Source organism: Nymphalis io, chromosome 13, assembly GCF_905147045.1.
Source record: "Nymphalis io chromosome 13, ilAglIoxx1.1, whole genome shotgun sequence".
Lineage (NCBI taxonomy): Eukaryota > Metazoa > Arthropoda > Insecta > Lepidoptera > Nymphalidae > Nymphalis > Nymphalis io.
This window is the reverse complement of record NC_065900.1, coordinates 12,629,137-12,645,803: the sequence shown is the minus strand read 5'-3', so window position 1 is coordinate 12,645,803 and position 16,667 is coordinate 12,629,137. Positions and strand designations below refer to the sequence as shown.

Sequence of the window (16,667 nt, the reverse complement as noted above, 5' to 3'; positions counted from 1 at the left end):
GTGTAAATATTGTATCTAGTCTGTTATGTATTTTTAAGTTTTTAGTAGATTGGGTAACAAATAAATAAAAAAACTTTTTTAAAATATTTTATTCTTATTAACATTACACCTTCAGTCTATATTTACAAATCTTAAAATTAAACTATATAGTTTAAAAGTAGTATCACAATAAATTACTATATAAGATTATTCAGATGGGAATAAAAAAATATATAATAGAAATATATATTTTTTAACATTGTCTATTTGCACTTAACCTGGATAATGTTGTTAATTTGTACATTTACCGGTAAGACTATGTTATTCAAACTTTCCACTTATTTAATACTGACATTTCGTATTACCTAATGGAAATTCTTATGTATATAATATGTTACAAATACATTTAGGTCAATTGTTTTAACCCTTACCCGCCCATGGGGTCGTTTTCGACCCACTGAATAACAATATTTAATGACTTCATTCATTCTGCCAAACAGTCTGGGCATATGTTCGTTAATATTATTTGAGCTTATTATTAGTAAACAATTATAAATGTTGTTGGGTTGTTTAAAAACGGTTTTCTATTTGTTCTGTTAAAAAAATTGAAGTGCCTTCTAATAGTCAGTAATAATACGCATATGCATAATATACATATACATATGTATACTTTTTCATTACAAATAGATTAACAAATATAAAAGATTTTCCAAAAACCAGAAATTTTGTAAAGATTGTTCGACAGCTTATGTCTAATTGAGCAAAACATTCAGGTTACATTTATTACATAATATATAAATAAATGATCTGTAAAAAAATTATGAGCAATTGAGCAACTGAAATGTAGTCAGTTTTCTTAAATACAAGTAAAACACGAAACGATTCGAGACCACGACCACATTTTTGCGATAAATAAAAATTATCTATTTATAAGAATTATAAGTAACGATAGTAAATGCCGCAAATTAATATTAGGTCCTTACATATGAAATTAGCGTTTTGTCGTACTGACCACTTTGATCTGAAGTATATCTCTTTGGTTAAGAATTCCAAATCCAAAATTTATAAATTCATTTAGCTGGTACATTTGAATTTTGAAAACAGTCATTCATTTGTTTTTTTCTCATTATTGAAACAGTTTGAAGGATTAATGATGTGTACGGCGCTGGTGTCGCAAAAGAAAGCACGGTACGTTTTTGGTTTCAACGTTTTCGTTCTAGAAATTTCGACCTTCAGAACCAACCCCGTGGACGGCCGGAGACTAAAGTGGAAAATGAAGAATTAAAGGCTAATGTGGAAGCGGATCCATCACAAAGCGCTTCATAGATAGCTGCAGGCTTCGGGGTAAGTGATAAAACTGTATTAATCCACTTGAAGCAAATCGGGAAAGTAAAAAACCTTGAACGATGGGTACCTCATGAATTGAGTGAATCGAACTTGCAAACATTGCGTCGACTGCTCTGTTACTTTGCTCAACCGACACAATAATGAAGGGATTTTAAATCGAATCATTACTTGTGATGAAAAGTGGATACTGTACGATAATCGGAAGCGCTCGTCGCAATGACTGAACCCTGGAGACCTAGCCAAATCCTGCCCTAAACGAAATTTGACTCACAAAAAGTTGCTTGTGAGTGTTTGGACTAGCGCCGGTGTCGTTCACTACAGCTTTCTAAAATCTGGCCAAACGATTACGGCAGATATCTATTGTCAGCAACTGCAAACCATGAAGGAAGAACTAGCTGCTAAACAACCGAGATTGGTCAATCGCTCTAGGCCACTGCTGCTTCACGACTACACACAACCACTAAGTTAGATGAGCTACAATTGGAATGTCTGCGACAATTCCGGAATTTGGACAACTTCTTACAGGGAAAAAAATTCAACTCCGATGCGGCAGTCCAAACCGCCTTCAAAGAGGTTATTGATTCTCACCCCCATGGTTTTTTTTAGTAAAGGGATCAATGAACTACCTATGAGATGGCAAAAGTGCATAGATAACAACGGTGCATACTTTGATTAATTAAATATATTTTATAAAAAAAATTGACTTTATATTCCTCCCGTACAAAACACCAATTTCATATGTAAGGACCTAATATATCAAGTAGTATTTGTCGTTGTTCATTGTCACGTTGTGTCGATAGCGATGAAAATCGATTTTTTATTACTAAGCTTATTTTAAGAAAACTTTCTCAAAAGAATAAACCTTAACCCTACATTAACAAGTAATTTTTAACATTTATACCCATAATTCCCGTAAACAATTTTGGACGGATTTTAAAACGTATTTTGCGTTATATTAATAATTTTTGTTATATATTAAATCAGATTAATTGATTTTGATCTTATCTTGATAATCGTTTTGGTGATTAATAAACTTCGATGTTGTTTGAGTACGAAAGTTAGGACATACGGAGTAGTATTCTATAGCATTTTGTAACTATTACCAAACCGATCGTCATTACAAATGGCGGCATTTGCCGGGTTTTGCTAGTCTAATATAAAAGATTCGTTATTAAAAATGTTAAAATTACAAAAAGCATCTATTGTCAATTATTTATCTCTCTGACCGTATGTATAGTATAGCCCCGTCATGATACTAGCTTAATTAAATAGTTCCTCGGTTAGTCGAAAAATAGTAACGTCATATCCAAAATCCATGGGAACCAATTTGTATTAGTTGTTCCTATATAAATATATGCTACTTGTAATTAGTTAAATAGAAGTAGTATATATTACAACCAGTTATTAATAGTAACATACAATAAGGTCATTAAAACAATCTACTTATACTAATTACAATAAAGAAATTTTCAACTAGTATTGAGGTTTTTGTAATAAATACATTTCGTTAAAAACTATATTTGTAATAGTATAATGATAAAGCTTATTCGTTTAACAGTAAGTCTGGTATATGACCGTCTTCTTCTGTGATGGCAAGTAAGGATACAGCTTCCTTTGCCAATTCCTGGTCATCGATGAAGCCGTTATTATCGGACATATTTAAAATGACACTGGATTTCCTACGTTCTATAGTTTTTCTTTGTTTATTGGTATCTTTTGTATTGACGAGCTTATACTTAGGTCTCCAGAGACGATGACCGCCCTGGATTCCGAAAAACATACCGACGATGAAGAGTATGACTTCAAGGGTGATCACCAGAGGGGGACCGATGACTAAGCGGAGACGAAGCAGGTAGAGAACCTCTGGAGGTGGTTGCTTGCAATACTGAAATTATTATTGTTTTATTAATAATTATTAATGTTTTTTTCGTTTAACTACGCTAGTTGAGTTTTACATATTTCCAACGTCACATATAATTGATATAACACATAAGGGATTAATCGCTTTCAGTTTTGATATTTATATTTATGATTTTACTTTTCTTGGTGGTAGTGCTTTGTGCAAGGCCCTCTGGGTAGGTGCCACCTACTCATCAGATATTCTACCGCTAATTAGCAATACTTAGTATCAGTGCGATCCGGTTTGAAATGAGAGTGAGCCAGTTTAATTACACAAGGCACAAGGCACAAGGGACATAACTTGGGAACTAAGTCCCAAGGTTAGCGTGCGCATTGGCGATTTAAGATATATTTAATATTATTACATTACCAAATTTTCTTTATCCTTATCAACGTGTATACAAAATTTCATAAAGATGGATGAAATAGTTAACAGGTGAAAGCGTAACAAACAAATTCACTTTCACATTCATGATATTAGTAAGGATGGTAGTAGGAATGACGTATGGAACAGTGCCAACTTGACTACTAGTAACATTTTTCAGTTGAATCGTCAGTACTATCAATAGCAAAAGCAATTATTTAACATTAAACTATTAAATAACATGCATGACGAATATATACGTAATTAATCAATTGCATCAATTTATCACACAAAAATTATAAAAAAAAAATTACTTAAATGTAAGATGTTCTTGTAATATATTTAAAAAATATATATTAATTCAAACTCATTAAAATGAAGTCGCTTGCGTAAATAAACAAGTTAATTTGAAAGTAACATACCAGTGACAGCCACAGTATCGGCATGACCTTGTCTTTCAAAGGTTTCGTGATAGGATTTCCAGAGGACGTCCGGACTGCAATGTTAACTTGAATGTTCGTCGTCACAGCTATCGGGGCTCCTAACGTCTGCATTAATTATAATTAATTAATTAAAACATAAACAACTTGAAAACAAAATTAATTAAATAAATGTAAAAATATACTTATTTATTTTATTTAAGATATACCTCATAGCTTACTATCGACTAAGCATTTTTGTTGTAAAAACACATTTCATCTTAATGTACTGTGTGATTAACAATATCTATTAAATTAAAAAAAACAAATCATTATATTTAATTTCAAACATTTAAAGCCTATTTAGCATAAGAATAAAACTGAACTACGTAAATAAATTATTATGATTACATAATATTAAGCAAAAAAGAAAAAATAATTCAGGAGACTTTTGTACATAGTAATAAAATTTTTAATATTGGCTTCAAAATATCAGTATTGTTTGGAGTTCTCATTGTATGACTCCAACAGTATATGTTTAAGATCGAGACGTTTGAGGAAAACCTCGTTTGAGGAACGCCTCAAGGCACTAGACGAAAAGCGCCAGTTAAGAAAAGAGAGACCTAAGCCCTTCTACACATACATACAACTCTGCGGGCCAACTGTACTGTAACACGTGTCGTAGTTTTTTAAAAACAAATTTGGTCTAGCCATTAGTGCTCATGTTAGAAATAATAATTAATTTCTAGGGTCGCCGTCATTGAAATCGATTAGTAGGATTTTATATGTTTTCACAGCAAGCTACCAACCAACGGGGGTAAATTGTGCATGGGGTCTGCTACCCACTAATTTGTTATTCTACCGCTAAACAACAATACTCTCTATAGAACCGACTTTAACGGCGACTGGAATTGCGTGCGTGCGATTTATCTGACACACACTGTCGACATTCCGATCTATAAAATGATTGGAACAAATCTAAACGTTGATTTTCAATGGCAGTAACAGAATTAACAAATACAGTCGCACATTTAAAAATAACATTAAAAAAAACATCAGCCGTTAACGTCTATTGAATTAAATTTTCCATAATTACGAAAACATTTGTCAAAATTATCTTTGTTTAACAAAGAGTTGTTAATATTATAAACAAATAAACTGCAAAAAATATGTTAATATATATGTATGTAATAAGAACTGACGTATGTACGTTTGTGACGTGTTTTCGGACATCTTCTTTTTGGCTGTTTTAGTGCAACGAGTACCGCGATGTGAAAGCATTTGAATTTTCCTTTTATAAAATTTTACACTTGACAGAATACAAAATTATTATCTAAAAATAAACACAACATTTTGTATTATCAAAGAACTCGTTAATAAATAAGTAATATCACTACATTTTTTTTTAAAGTAATTAAATGAGAATATTGTTTTGCTGATTGCCTTGTAATTTACCTTCTCAGTGGCTGATTACGGAAAAAAATTGAAAGTTTCTTTAAAATATTCCAATACTCCTGGAGGTTATTGGTAACAAACAAACTTACAAATGGCTATGAAATTGTATTTTATGTCACAAGTTTTAAACATAGTTTTTTTTACATAGCAATTGTTCGATTTGTAAATAACTTAAATAATAAATGATTCTTGACCTTGAACTTCGACTCTTGTCAATCACGTGTCAACCACTAAGATTAGAGCCATCTTAACTGTTATGCAAAATCACAAAACCATTTTACCCTTTAGCTAGCTGATGTGACGACATTACTTCATCATTAAGATAACTTTCTACGTGATATGATTATACGGTTTCCTTTGATGCTACCGACTTTTTTTGATCCGACAGGGACTTACAGGCGTGTCCGCGCAAGCACGGCGGTACGCTTTCGAAGACAAATTACTCGTTGGTGTCTGAGTGACTTGTAACAGTCCAGCTTTAAGGACAAAGTATAGCAAGCGCTTAAACCGCTCGTCTAAAGCTATGTTATTTGGTGCGCTTTTTTATCTCAAATATAGCCATATTCCTTCCATTCCGCATTTCCAAACAAGCTAAATATGCTCACCCAGAAAAAGTCTCCTCGAATATTTATTATAATACTTTTATTCTTGTAAAACAAGGTGACTTTTCTAAATAAAGGCTAGCTAATTGATTGTTAAGGCTTATGATTAATTTAAGCGCTCCCAAGTCTCTACGGTCGCCATTTGATTTCACTAAAATTTAAATGGATCTCCTTCAAACATATTATGTCTACTTGAATAGATTGTCATAATGGTTAACAATATCACTCCTCCGCTTAAAAGAGTCGTAGCATGACGTAATAGCCAATCTAGCCTAGACCAGCGTTCTTTAATAAATGAATTAGGTGACGCAAATGTTTCATGTCAGACTAGTAGTTCCTAAGATTCCCATTCAAACAAACTAACCCATTACTTTATAAGCATAAGGTTAATATAACTATATAATAATATACTAAAATATTCGCGCCTTGAAACTTTACCATTGCTCATAATCACCTTGCGACGCTTTTACTAAGAATCACGATGGAAAAATACATTTTGAATGTGTAATGCGCTATTAAGAACTTGATATTTCTCCTGTTATATTTTATAACAAAATATTTAACATAATTTTTCTTTTATTGTTTTGTTTATAAAATGAATAATTTTACTTGTTATTTGAAGAAATATGTTTATATATGGTTATATACAAAAAATAGCTGTTTTAGCTATGAGTTAGATTTCAACTGCATGCACGTTTGTATTAATAAATCACAATTATGAATTGAAATAGCAATATATTCCGAATAATGTTTCGAAATGTATTCAGAAGGAATTGCTATGTTAATTCATATATATATTATTTAGGTTAGCGTACTGGTGGTAGGGCTTTGTGCAAGCTTTAATCAGATATTCTACCGCAAAACAGCAATACTTGATACTGTTGTGTTCCGGTTTGAAGGGTGAGTGAGCCAGTGTAATTACAGGCACAAGGGACATAAAATCTTAGTTTCCAAGGTTGGTGGCGCATTGGCTATGTAAGCGATGGTTGACATTTCTTATAATGCCAAAGTCTAAGGGCGTTTGGTGACCACTTACCATCAGGTGGCCCATATGCTCGTCCGCCTTCCTATTCTATAAAAAAAAATGAATGTTTTGTAACTCATTTGTCTATTTTCTTTCAATAGAAAAATATGTATACTATTTTAGTTAAAAATACATATCAAGTATTTATCACTTAAGTTATATATTCTATGTTAATAACATGCAAACTTCCGTCTGAGAATAGTTGAATATCCGCAATATTATAATTATTTAAGGACATCGTGTCCAAGAAACCATATATGGTGTTTATGTCTATATGTATAATAGTAAAAAAATATAAATATACAAGGATAAATATATAAGAGAGCAGAGTCTATAATGGCTAGGATGCGCGGAGTTTCTAACGGTATCCTAAATACATTGATACTGAAAATGGATAACCCATCTGTTAAACATTCGGGGCAACTTCATGTATCTACTCGTTGTTTTAGACCCCTTATGTATGCTAAATGATAGTTAATATATCTACTAACATAGTTTTTAAGCTTGTATATAACACTATAGATATTTATCTGTAAATAAACATTTATTATTATTATATATGCTATATTATACACATAAACTACATTGCCAATAAAATATAAGAGGATTTTTGATGTGTCGAATTGCCGTTGCAACGGACTATGAGATTGATAACGTGTTAGCTTGCGCTTGCGCAGGCAATCTTATGAGTACTTTCCATCGAGACCGTTTACCGTGGTCGACATTGGTCCCGAGGTCACAATAATCATCATTTAAGTTTATAATATAAAATTCTTTGATTTGACTTTTGAGCAAAGTTAACTTCTACAATAATTTACAAATTCGCTAATTGAATACCGATGACAAAACAATAATTTATACGTACGTAGGTATTAATAAAGTTTTCGTATAAGAAATATACGTTTCTAGTTACATCATTACAATTAATATTTTTTCATACTGTAATTATTTAAACCAATTATTGACGTCAAAAAGAATTCAATTTTACATAATTAAAATAATTATTAAAAACTTATTAAAATTAAATCCTATAAGTTAAAGTTCAACTTAATTTATTTTTTGTATCTAATTTAATAGAAAAAAGAAAAACATAATTAAATCGATAATAAATGAGTACCTATTTAAAATAATCATATAATAATTGGTTTCAAACATTAAGCATCGTATTATTATAGTTATAACCTAGGACCATCTTTTCTGTTGAATTAAATTGATTATAAACATTTTATGTAGACGCGTGCGAAGCAGAGTCGGGTGCAGTCCCCGAGTGACTGTTAATTATAATAATATCCTCCAGACCGATTTCGGCCACGGTGGCCGATTTCAAGAAAGATTAGACAACTACGCAGGATATATTATAGTGCACAAGTGTGTACGCAAACACAGGAGCACTCTCTATTCCCTAACTCTCAAATTCCGATGGGACGGCAATCCGACACGACCGGAAAGAGTTTCGGCGCAGGAACAACGGTTTTACGTGCTTTCCGAGGTACGGGAGTACACACTTCCAACTTCAAGACTCCGGGTTGCTACTGAGAATTTTCTAACAGAAAAACCCAATAACTTTTTATTGGCTCGAACTGGGAATTGAACCCAGACCCTCCGGGTTTAGACCAACGAGGCAGTCAATATACAATACAAAGAATGAAGAGGATTTTTTTTGCGTTAGGGAACAGGGATTCAAATCTACTAATTTATAATGAATACGTTAAATCGTAACTTAATAGTTGACTTTTATGTCAACAGTCGATAATTAAATTAAACAAGAAAAAGGATAGACGGCAACGATTGTAATCCAATTCGATTGCGATAGTCACAATTCGATAGCCACTGATTTCTGTAACTTATACAGATTTACGAAAGAAGATAAATAAATTATATAACAACTAAGTCGATCTGTCGACCTTAACCTAACGTCACGGGTTCCTATTTATTTTATTTTATCAAATAGGAAACCAACGATATATATTAAGAAAAACATTGTCTTATTGCAGGTATAAAAATATTGTAAGAAAATATAGAATAATAATAGGCTAACTTAACATTAAAAAAATCCTCTAATTGACGAAAAAAAAAACATATCTTTAACTTAAATAACAAAAAAATAGCTGAATTTTGATATAAATATAAATTAGTGAATAGTATATTGGGGCGCGCAAAATTAAAAAAGTTAGCTTAGTTAGTGCTTATAATTCATGAGTGTGTGTTCAAATTCTGCCAAATATACCAATCAAACTTATTTGGTGGAATAAGATCCTAAACTCCAGAACAAACAGGAGAAGAGGCCTTTACGAGCTGATCATCTGGTTCCAATTACAGTGAACATGTGTATATATTACCGGTTCTATTTCAACAACAGACATATGCTTCTGGCGGTCTGGCTTGAATCCTTTGAAGAAAGCTTGCTGCTCTGGATCAGTATCCATGTAATGTGGCTTCGATAGCGCTATCGGAAATCCTGTGAAAAATGTCGCAATAATTATTACATCATTATTAACATTAAATAAATTTATTTTTACAAACAAATATCGAATACGCATAAAATTTACAATTAAGGGACTAGATGTATATAAAAGCCAATGTCTATGAGCGTTGGTGACCACTTACCATCAGGTGACCCATATGCTCGTTCGCCTACCTATACTATAAAAAGTACTCCTACCTCAACCCTATCCTCTCTTTTTCACGGAAATTTGGACCTCTCTCGTATAATACATAAAAACTCTGACAAAACATCCGTTTAGTAATGAAAAAAGCTCTGACAGGGCAGATGATAAATCGCATCTAATATATATATACTACTATATTATAATAAATTTTGTCAACTAGTTATATTGTATTCAAAAATATCGCTCTCAAAAACGATTTAAGCTTGACATTAAACGAAACATGATATTTCAATTTTAGCGGTGACATACATTCTAATAAATTAAACAATATAATATATATAAAAGGCTTATGTAAGACAAATATTCAAAAGACATTAAGTTAGTTTGATAATAATAATTTTAAACCGGTTGTTTTTCTTATTAGCCCTATCACACTTTTAATGGTGTTGTCATGCGAACATGAATTTATAATATATTATTTCGTCATACTAACATTCCACTATAGTTTATAAACTGTTACTATGAAGCGCTTTAACAATTTATCAAAGAGAAACTTTATTTATATATTTTTCTTAAATTATTATATTATAACAGACGTTTTGATTCCGAATGATCATTACAGTGTAATTATTAGAATGACTATAAATGTTCTGGTGAAATTCTAATTGTGCTTCAATTTTAAGCTACGTATACTTAAACGCAACGCGTTGTTGGGGTGCGTTTAGAGCAAACTTTCAGGGTCGGTTTTCTCCTTAAAAAGATGAGGAGGCCTTAGTAGTGAGTTTCTTTAGGTCTTTCCTGATTTACCCTATAAGTAATAAGTAACGTCTTTGACTATTGTCTGCTTCTGCGTATATTAAGTTGTACGCGTTTTTACGCGCCCTTCCAACGCAGCAACGCAACAATCCTATATGAAAAATATATGCCAGGACTAATACAAGATGGCTCCTATTTTTATCATTATTGTATTATATTGTTATGTTAAGTGTCTAATATAAAATTGATTTCAATATTTAATTTATTAATAGGTTTTAGAAATAATGTTACTCATAATATTTATGAATAATAGTTTTAAGGCCATAGACATATTTAAATTACAATAAAAAAATACAATTTTAATAAATATTTAACAATAACGAAATAATTTATTTTTTACTTAAGCCCTTTTAAAGTACTATTTAAAAAAAATTAAATAGTCAAGGTGGAATAGATATATATATATATCTCTTTGTAATTTTGTATATGTAACAGCCTGTGAATGTCCCACTGCTGGGCTAAGGCCTCCTCTCCCTTTTTGAGGAAAAGGTTTGGAGCTTATTCCACCACGCTGCTCCAGTGCGGGATGGTGGAATACACATGTGGCAGAATTTCAGTGAAATTAGACACATGCAGGTTTCCTCACGATGTTTTCTTTCACCATAAAGCACGAGATGAATTATAATTACAAATTAAGCACATGAAAATTCAGTGGTGCTTGCCCAGGTTTGAACCCACAATCATCGGTTAAGATTCACGCGTTCTTACCACTGGGCCATCTCGGCTTTTTTATATATATCTTTGGTTTCATCTCAATGTCTAAGGTTAGCTATCTATAATGTTTGACAGTACACCAGAAGGCTATTTACGAGTAGGGTAAGTGATCTGTCATAATAAATACGTAAATAATGAATTGACAGATAAATAAAACACGACTTATAATGATAAAAATACAATAATAATTTTTTTTATATACAATTTCGTCGATCATGTCTTTACCAGTTATTTTTAAGATATATAAATCTACACACATATGAATATAACGGGCGATGCTAGACAGTTAGGCACGTAAAAATCAAGAAAAAAAAGATTAATCATATAGCTTTTAAAGAAACTTCAGGAGTGGGACGTGACATCTTAGTTTTTTTTTTTTTTTATAGAATAGGAAGGTGGACGAGCATATGGGCCACCTGATGGTAAGTGGTCACCAACGCTCTTAGACATTAGCATTGTAAGAAATGTCAACCATCGCTTACATATCCAATGCGCCACCAACCTTGGGAACTAAGATTTTATGTCCCTTGTGCCTGTAATTACACTGGCTCACTCACCCTTCAAACCGGAACACAACAATATCAAGTATTGCAGTTTTGCGGTAGAATATCTGATGAGTGGGTGGTACCTACCCAGACGAGCTTGCACAAAGCCCTACCACCAGTAAAGTAGTTTCCAAGGTTGGTGGCGCTTTGAAGATATAAGGAAAGATTAATATTTCTTGGCACTAACATCTATAGGAGATGGTGATAACTAACCATCAGGGGGCCATTTGGTCCGTCTCCCTTTATTATCGAAACAAAATCAGGTCTCTCTGGTAGTTTCGGATTGATTCGCCATTTTCTATGAACTGGTATTATGATTATGAGTTGTCGTGCATTATATCTGATGCGTGAGATTTTTTTAAATCCATTATCACATAGTGGGACATTTGTAGTATCTTGAAAACAGTGGAATATGTATAAAGAAAAGAACTGTCCCAATCAAAACGTAAACTTTGATCACGTTAGAAAATAAGATCATAAAATGTTACAAAATATTCAACTTACCGTAATAACAGCTACTGATGTCAACGAAGCCGTTAGGTAAGCAGTTACGATTGCACGTACAAGCGTAGGGCGAAGTGTTATTGAACGCTGTATCGTCCATTTTGTACCTAAAAAAAACATCAACAATTATAGCGTCACCAATTAATCGCCACTTGCATAATTACAAGATATATAAATAACCTAAATGCTGCTTTTATTTACGGTATTAAGTGCAAGCGATGTCTCATGATATTTTAGAGTATTGCAGAAATCCGTGGGCCTGGCAAATACCGTGATTTCCACATAACACAACTGCTTGTTGTGGGGTTTCAATGTACATTAGCAATGGTTCATCAAAATTTCAATTAAATCACACACAAGATTATTCACACAAATGCTTGATATATTAAGTAATTAATTTTTTAATGGACAGGTCCTCGTGTTTTTGAAAAAATTACTAGCTACGTCTATTTCCTTCTGGTATTGAAACTTGTAAACCATTTCCGTGCAACAGTTTGAACCTGCGATATTTGATAATGATCTACGTGTCCAAATCTATCCAAATCGATAAGCAAGGATAATAGATTTTATTTTATATCGATTTATTTGATAAAAGAAAAAAATTGAAATAAATTTATAACTAAAACTCTTAAATGATTCATGAGGAAATTAATGTTAAATATTTTATCACCAGTATAATAAATTAAAACAGAAATATATATAACATTCTGAATTGTGTCGTTGCAAAGGTATGTAAAGATGAATGCGTGAATCGCATTGTGTTCCTTATTTCGTATATATAATCAATATATATTAAAAAAAAAACTTAGATATCTAAAAATACCACCTACCAAAAATAGTAAACAATATTTTATGATATCATTCTTGTTTAATTTAATCATTTTTATAAGACTTATTTGCGTATTTTATTATTCCACTTTATTGCTTAAGTTAATAAATTAAATGATGTAGAAGAAAATATGTGTGTTAAATATTTACGATGAGAATGAATAAGTAAGTAACAGCCTACTCCTACTAGAGCTTAGGCCTCCTCTCCTTTCGAAGTTGATACATGTGACAGAATCTGATTTGGAGTTTTCGCGATTTTGAACCTACACTCTGAGTTGAGATGCATATGCTGTGATCAAAATGCTCACAGAAATTTTGCCTTTTATATTGATTTACAATGGAACCATCACTCCAGCTTAGCATTAAGAAGAACAACAACACTCACCGATACAAATTTAATCCGTGTTCACTTTTCTCTTCCACGAAGTTGAATGGGTAGACGCGACAAGCTTGCTTCCTGAACACTGGGATATCTAAATTCTTGTCAATGTTCGGAGGTAACATTAGGCCTTCGTAGGTTCCTTTCACGCGGTTGCAGAGTATGCTGGTAGATTTAAGAAATATATAAATTTTATGATTATCACATAACGTTCATATGACAAATATATGATGTAAAAACAAATACCCTGACTCCCAAGCCTTTTGGTAATTGTAACAATTTATATGGGCCTTAATATGAAATTCATATTCATATTTTTAAAATTGTTAAATAAATATTATATAAATTTACTTAACAATATAAATATATTGTTAAGTAAATTGATTTGAAATCTATTTAACGCTTAAAACAAAAACAAGGTAGGCAAAAAAATAATGCAAAAAAATTAAAGGGAAAATCTTATACTTTTCTAGCTCACGCTTCTTTTTTTTCAATCTGTGCACCAGCTAACTTCCACAAGTATTTCTCGATTATGATTCAAGTATTCGTTACCATATCACATTTTAGCACAAATTTTCGGCCCAATCGTCAATTTTATTATAATGCAAAAATAAATAACTTCTTTAGCATTTCTAACGGCACTGCTGTTCTTGACGTCATACGGCGATCTGTTCTAAAATATTCCATGCTAACTGCATTTCGAATGGGTTTACTGATACGTCTACAATGACGTCACATTTTTTGTGTAAAATTTTGGCCTATCTCTATGTAACCTTTATTATTATTAATGCAATGCTAATTTGCACTACTGCATTGCCTTGTCATTACTTAAGGCGTGCAAATGATTGTTGAATGGTAGATACCGTTTGCAAATTACTGACCTATTTATTGTTTAAGACTTATACTTAACCACAATTCTAATTACTAATTGCTTTGCATAACAATTACCCTATTCCACTGTAATTATCCTCTTATGGACACAACAGCGGAAATTCTGTTGTATAAAAATAGATTCAAGTCCATATTAAAGCAGGACTTGCTAGACTTGTCAAGGAGTGCACCAGTGTGCGATGCCCTAAAGGGCTAATATCATATCGGTGAGTCGGTAAATCTCGTCATCGTCTATATCGGTCAAACCTTTTATCATGTCTTATATAACTTGCAGTGCTTTATAATTTTTTTTATTATAATAAAATAAAAATGTCCGGATATTTATGACATAAAAATGTATGAATAAAATTAAGCAAGTATCAATAAGCAACTGTTTTTCAACATTAAACTTATACTATTGTGACACGCAGTGTTAACACAGCACAAACACAAATACGGAACGCCTGTCACTCGACAGCATGGAGTCACTAACTCCTTAGTAGGGCAATGTTACTTTTACAACATCATAATATTTATTTTGTCTGTAAGACGAGCCAATGGCATCTAGTAGTAGATGGTCACGTTCTCATATAAGCATTGGCACTCTTAAATTATATATACTTATAGATATATAGATTATATACCCTCTCTTAAAAAGTCAATGTCGACCAAGAAAATTAAGATGATATGTGCCCTCTGCTTGTATTTACACTAGCTGACAAAACATTAATGTGTAGCATTTAAATTCAATTTTTTAATAAAATATGTAGCCGTACGGGCAAATGGGCCAACTGATAGTTAATGGTCACGACCGCCTTTTGACATTGGGTCTATTAGAAATACTAACCGTTTCTTACATCACCAATGCACCACCAAGCCATGGAAACTAAGATGTTATATCCCTTGTGCCTGTTACACTGGCTCGTCACCCTTCAAACCGGAACATAACAATGCTTAGTTTTGCTATTCAGCGTTAGAATATCTGATAAGTGGGTTATATCTACCCAGACAGGTTTCATAAAATCCTACCATTAAATTATATCATCGATACTAAGGTAAGCCCTACCCATACTCCTGGCCGATTTCGGCTACGGCGGCCAATCTCAAGTGAGAGAGAGCCAACTGCACAGGACATATTATATTGCTAATAGATAATAACAGCTGCACTCTCTATTCCCTAACTCTCCGATGGTACGGCAAGTCCAAAGGATTTTCATTGCGTAGGACCAAAAACATAACGTGCAAAGGCACGGGAATGTAAGCAATTTCCAAACTCCGGGCTAAGATTTTTTTTTTTGACAGAAAATCTCAATAGCTTTTGACCTACTTCATCGAAATGATTATATAGGTGTTTTGTTTAAAGAGTCCTCTATGTTTGTTATGTCATACGTATATTTTTGACAAAAAAATGTCTAAATACTTTTAAAAAGATCTTAATTAACTTTGCAATATACACCGGAAATATTCAAGGAAGAATGCAGTCTTCCTTAAAGTACTCTTGTAAATAAGTTAGTATAATTTATATTTATACATAAAAGAGCCGGTTACGTATGAAATTATTTAATGTGTATAACGGAAAGCCGACATCTACTTAACATTTACTTAATACAGTTAGTAAATAAACCGATGGAGTCAAGGTCTCGATACAATAACAGTTTAAAGAAAACGTTGTGAATCATTTGAAAATAAATATTTATGATAAGTGATTGTGAGGTATGAGGACATTAATGACGTACTGGGAGTCATGTTATTATAATTATAGATTTGACTGATAAAACCATATTACGCACATTGCGTTTTGTTGTTTTTTTCCAAGAATGATGACAAATATTAAACACGACAATTCATGATGTGAAAACCCATTTAAATTATTAATGACACTGATACTCTAATTTTTGTATCGTTGTGCTCCATTTTGAAGGGTGAGTGAGCCAGTGTACTGACTGCTACAAGGACATAACATCTTAGTTTCCAAAGTTAATAGCACATTGGCGATGAGATGGTTATTGATGGTATTTGGTACAGTGCCATTGTTATGAAAATTAATTGGTACAGAGAATCAAACTAGCTCCGGCGACACCTACACTGGGAGAAGTTAGGCTAGTCTTTCCTAAGAATAGCCTCCGTGGCCGAAATTGGTAGGAAGACATAACCTAGTGACCAAACAATAGTCAATCAAAACAGATCACTAATTTGAACTGGATCACTAAATTGATTGAAATGAATAGATAACAAAGTTCTAAACTTAAAGTACAGCTGTTCTGCAATTAATTGTAACATTCATATATGTGAGTTGGACAAGATAATATTAGC

General features: G+C 32.3%; 1 protein-coding gene across 1 annotated transcript in view; it reads right to left on the bottom strand.

The window, feature by feature from the left end:
• Window positions 1–112: 112 nt before the first annotated feature.
• Window positions 113–16,667, bottom strand: part of LOC126773005 (lysosome membrane protein 2-like) — a 61,828-nt gene continuing 45,273 nt past the window's right edge. The window contains exons 8-12 of the mRNA XM_050493618.1: window positions 13,491–13,649; window positions 12,278–12,384; window positions 9,429–9,547; window positions 4,012–4,137; window positions 113–3,211 (exon numbers count right to left, since the gene is read on the bottom strand). Of these exons, the coding sequence (XP_050349575.1) occupies window positions 2,870–3,211; window positions 4,012–4,137; window positions 9,429–9,547; window positions 12,278–12,384; window positions 13,491–13,649 (853 nt within the window). The 3' untranslated portion in view covers window positions 113–2,869. The remainder of the gene's footprint in view (window positions 3,212–4,011; window positions 4,138–9,428; window positions 9,548–12,277; window positions 12,385–13,490; window positions 13,650–16,667) is intronic.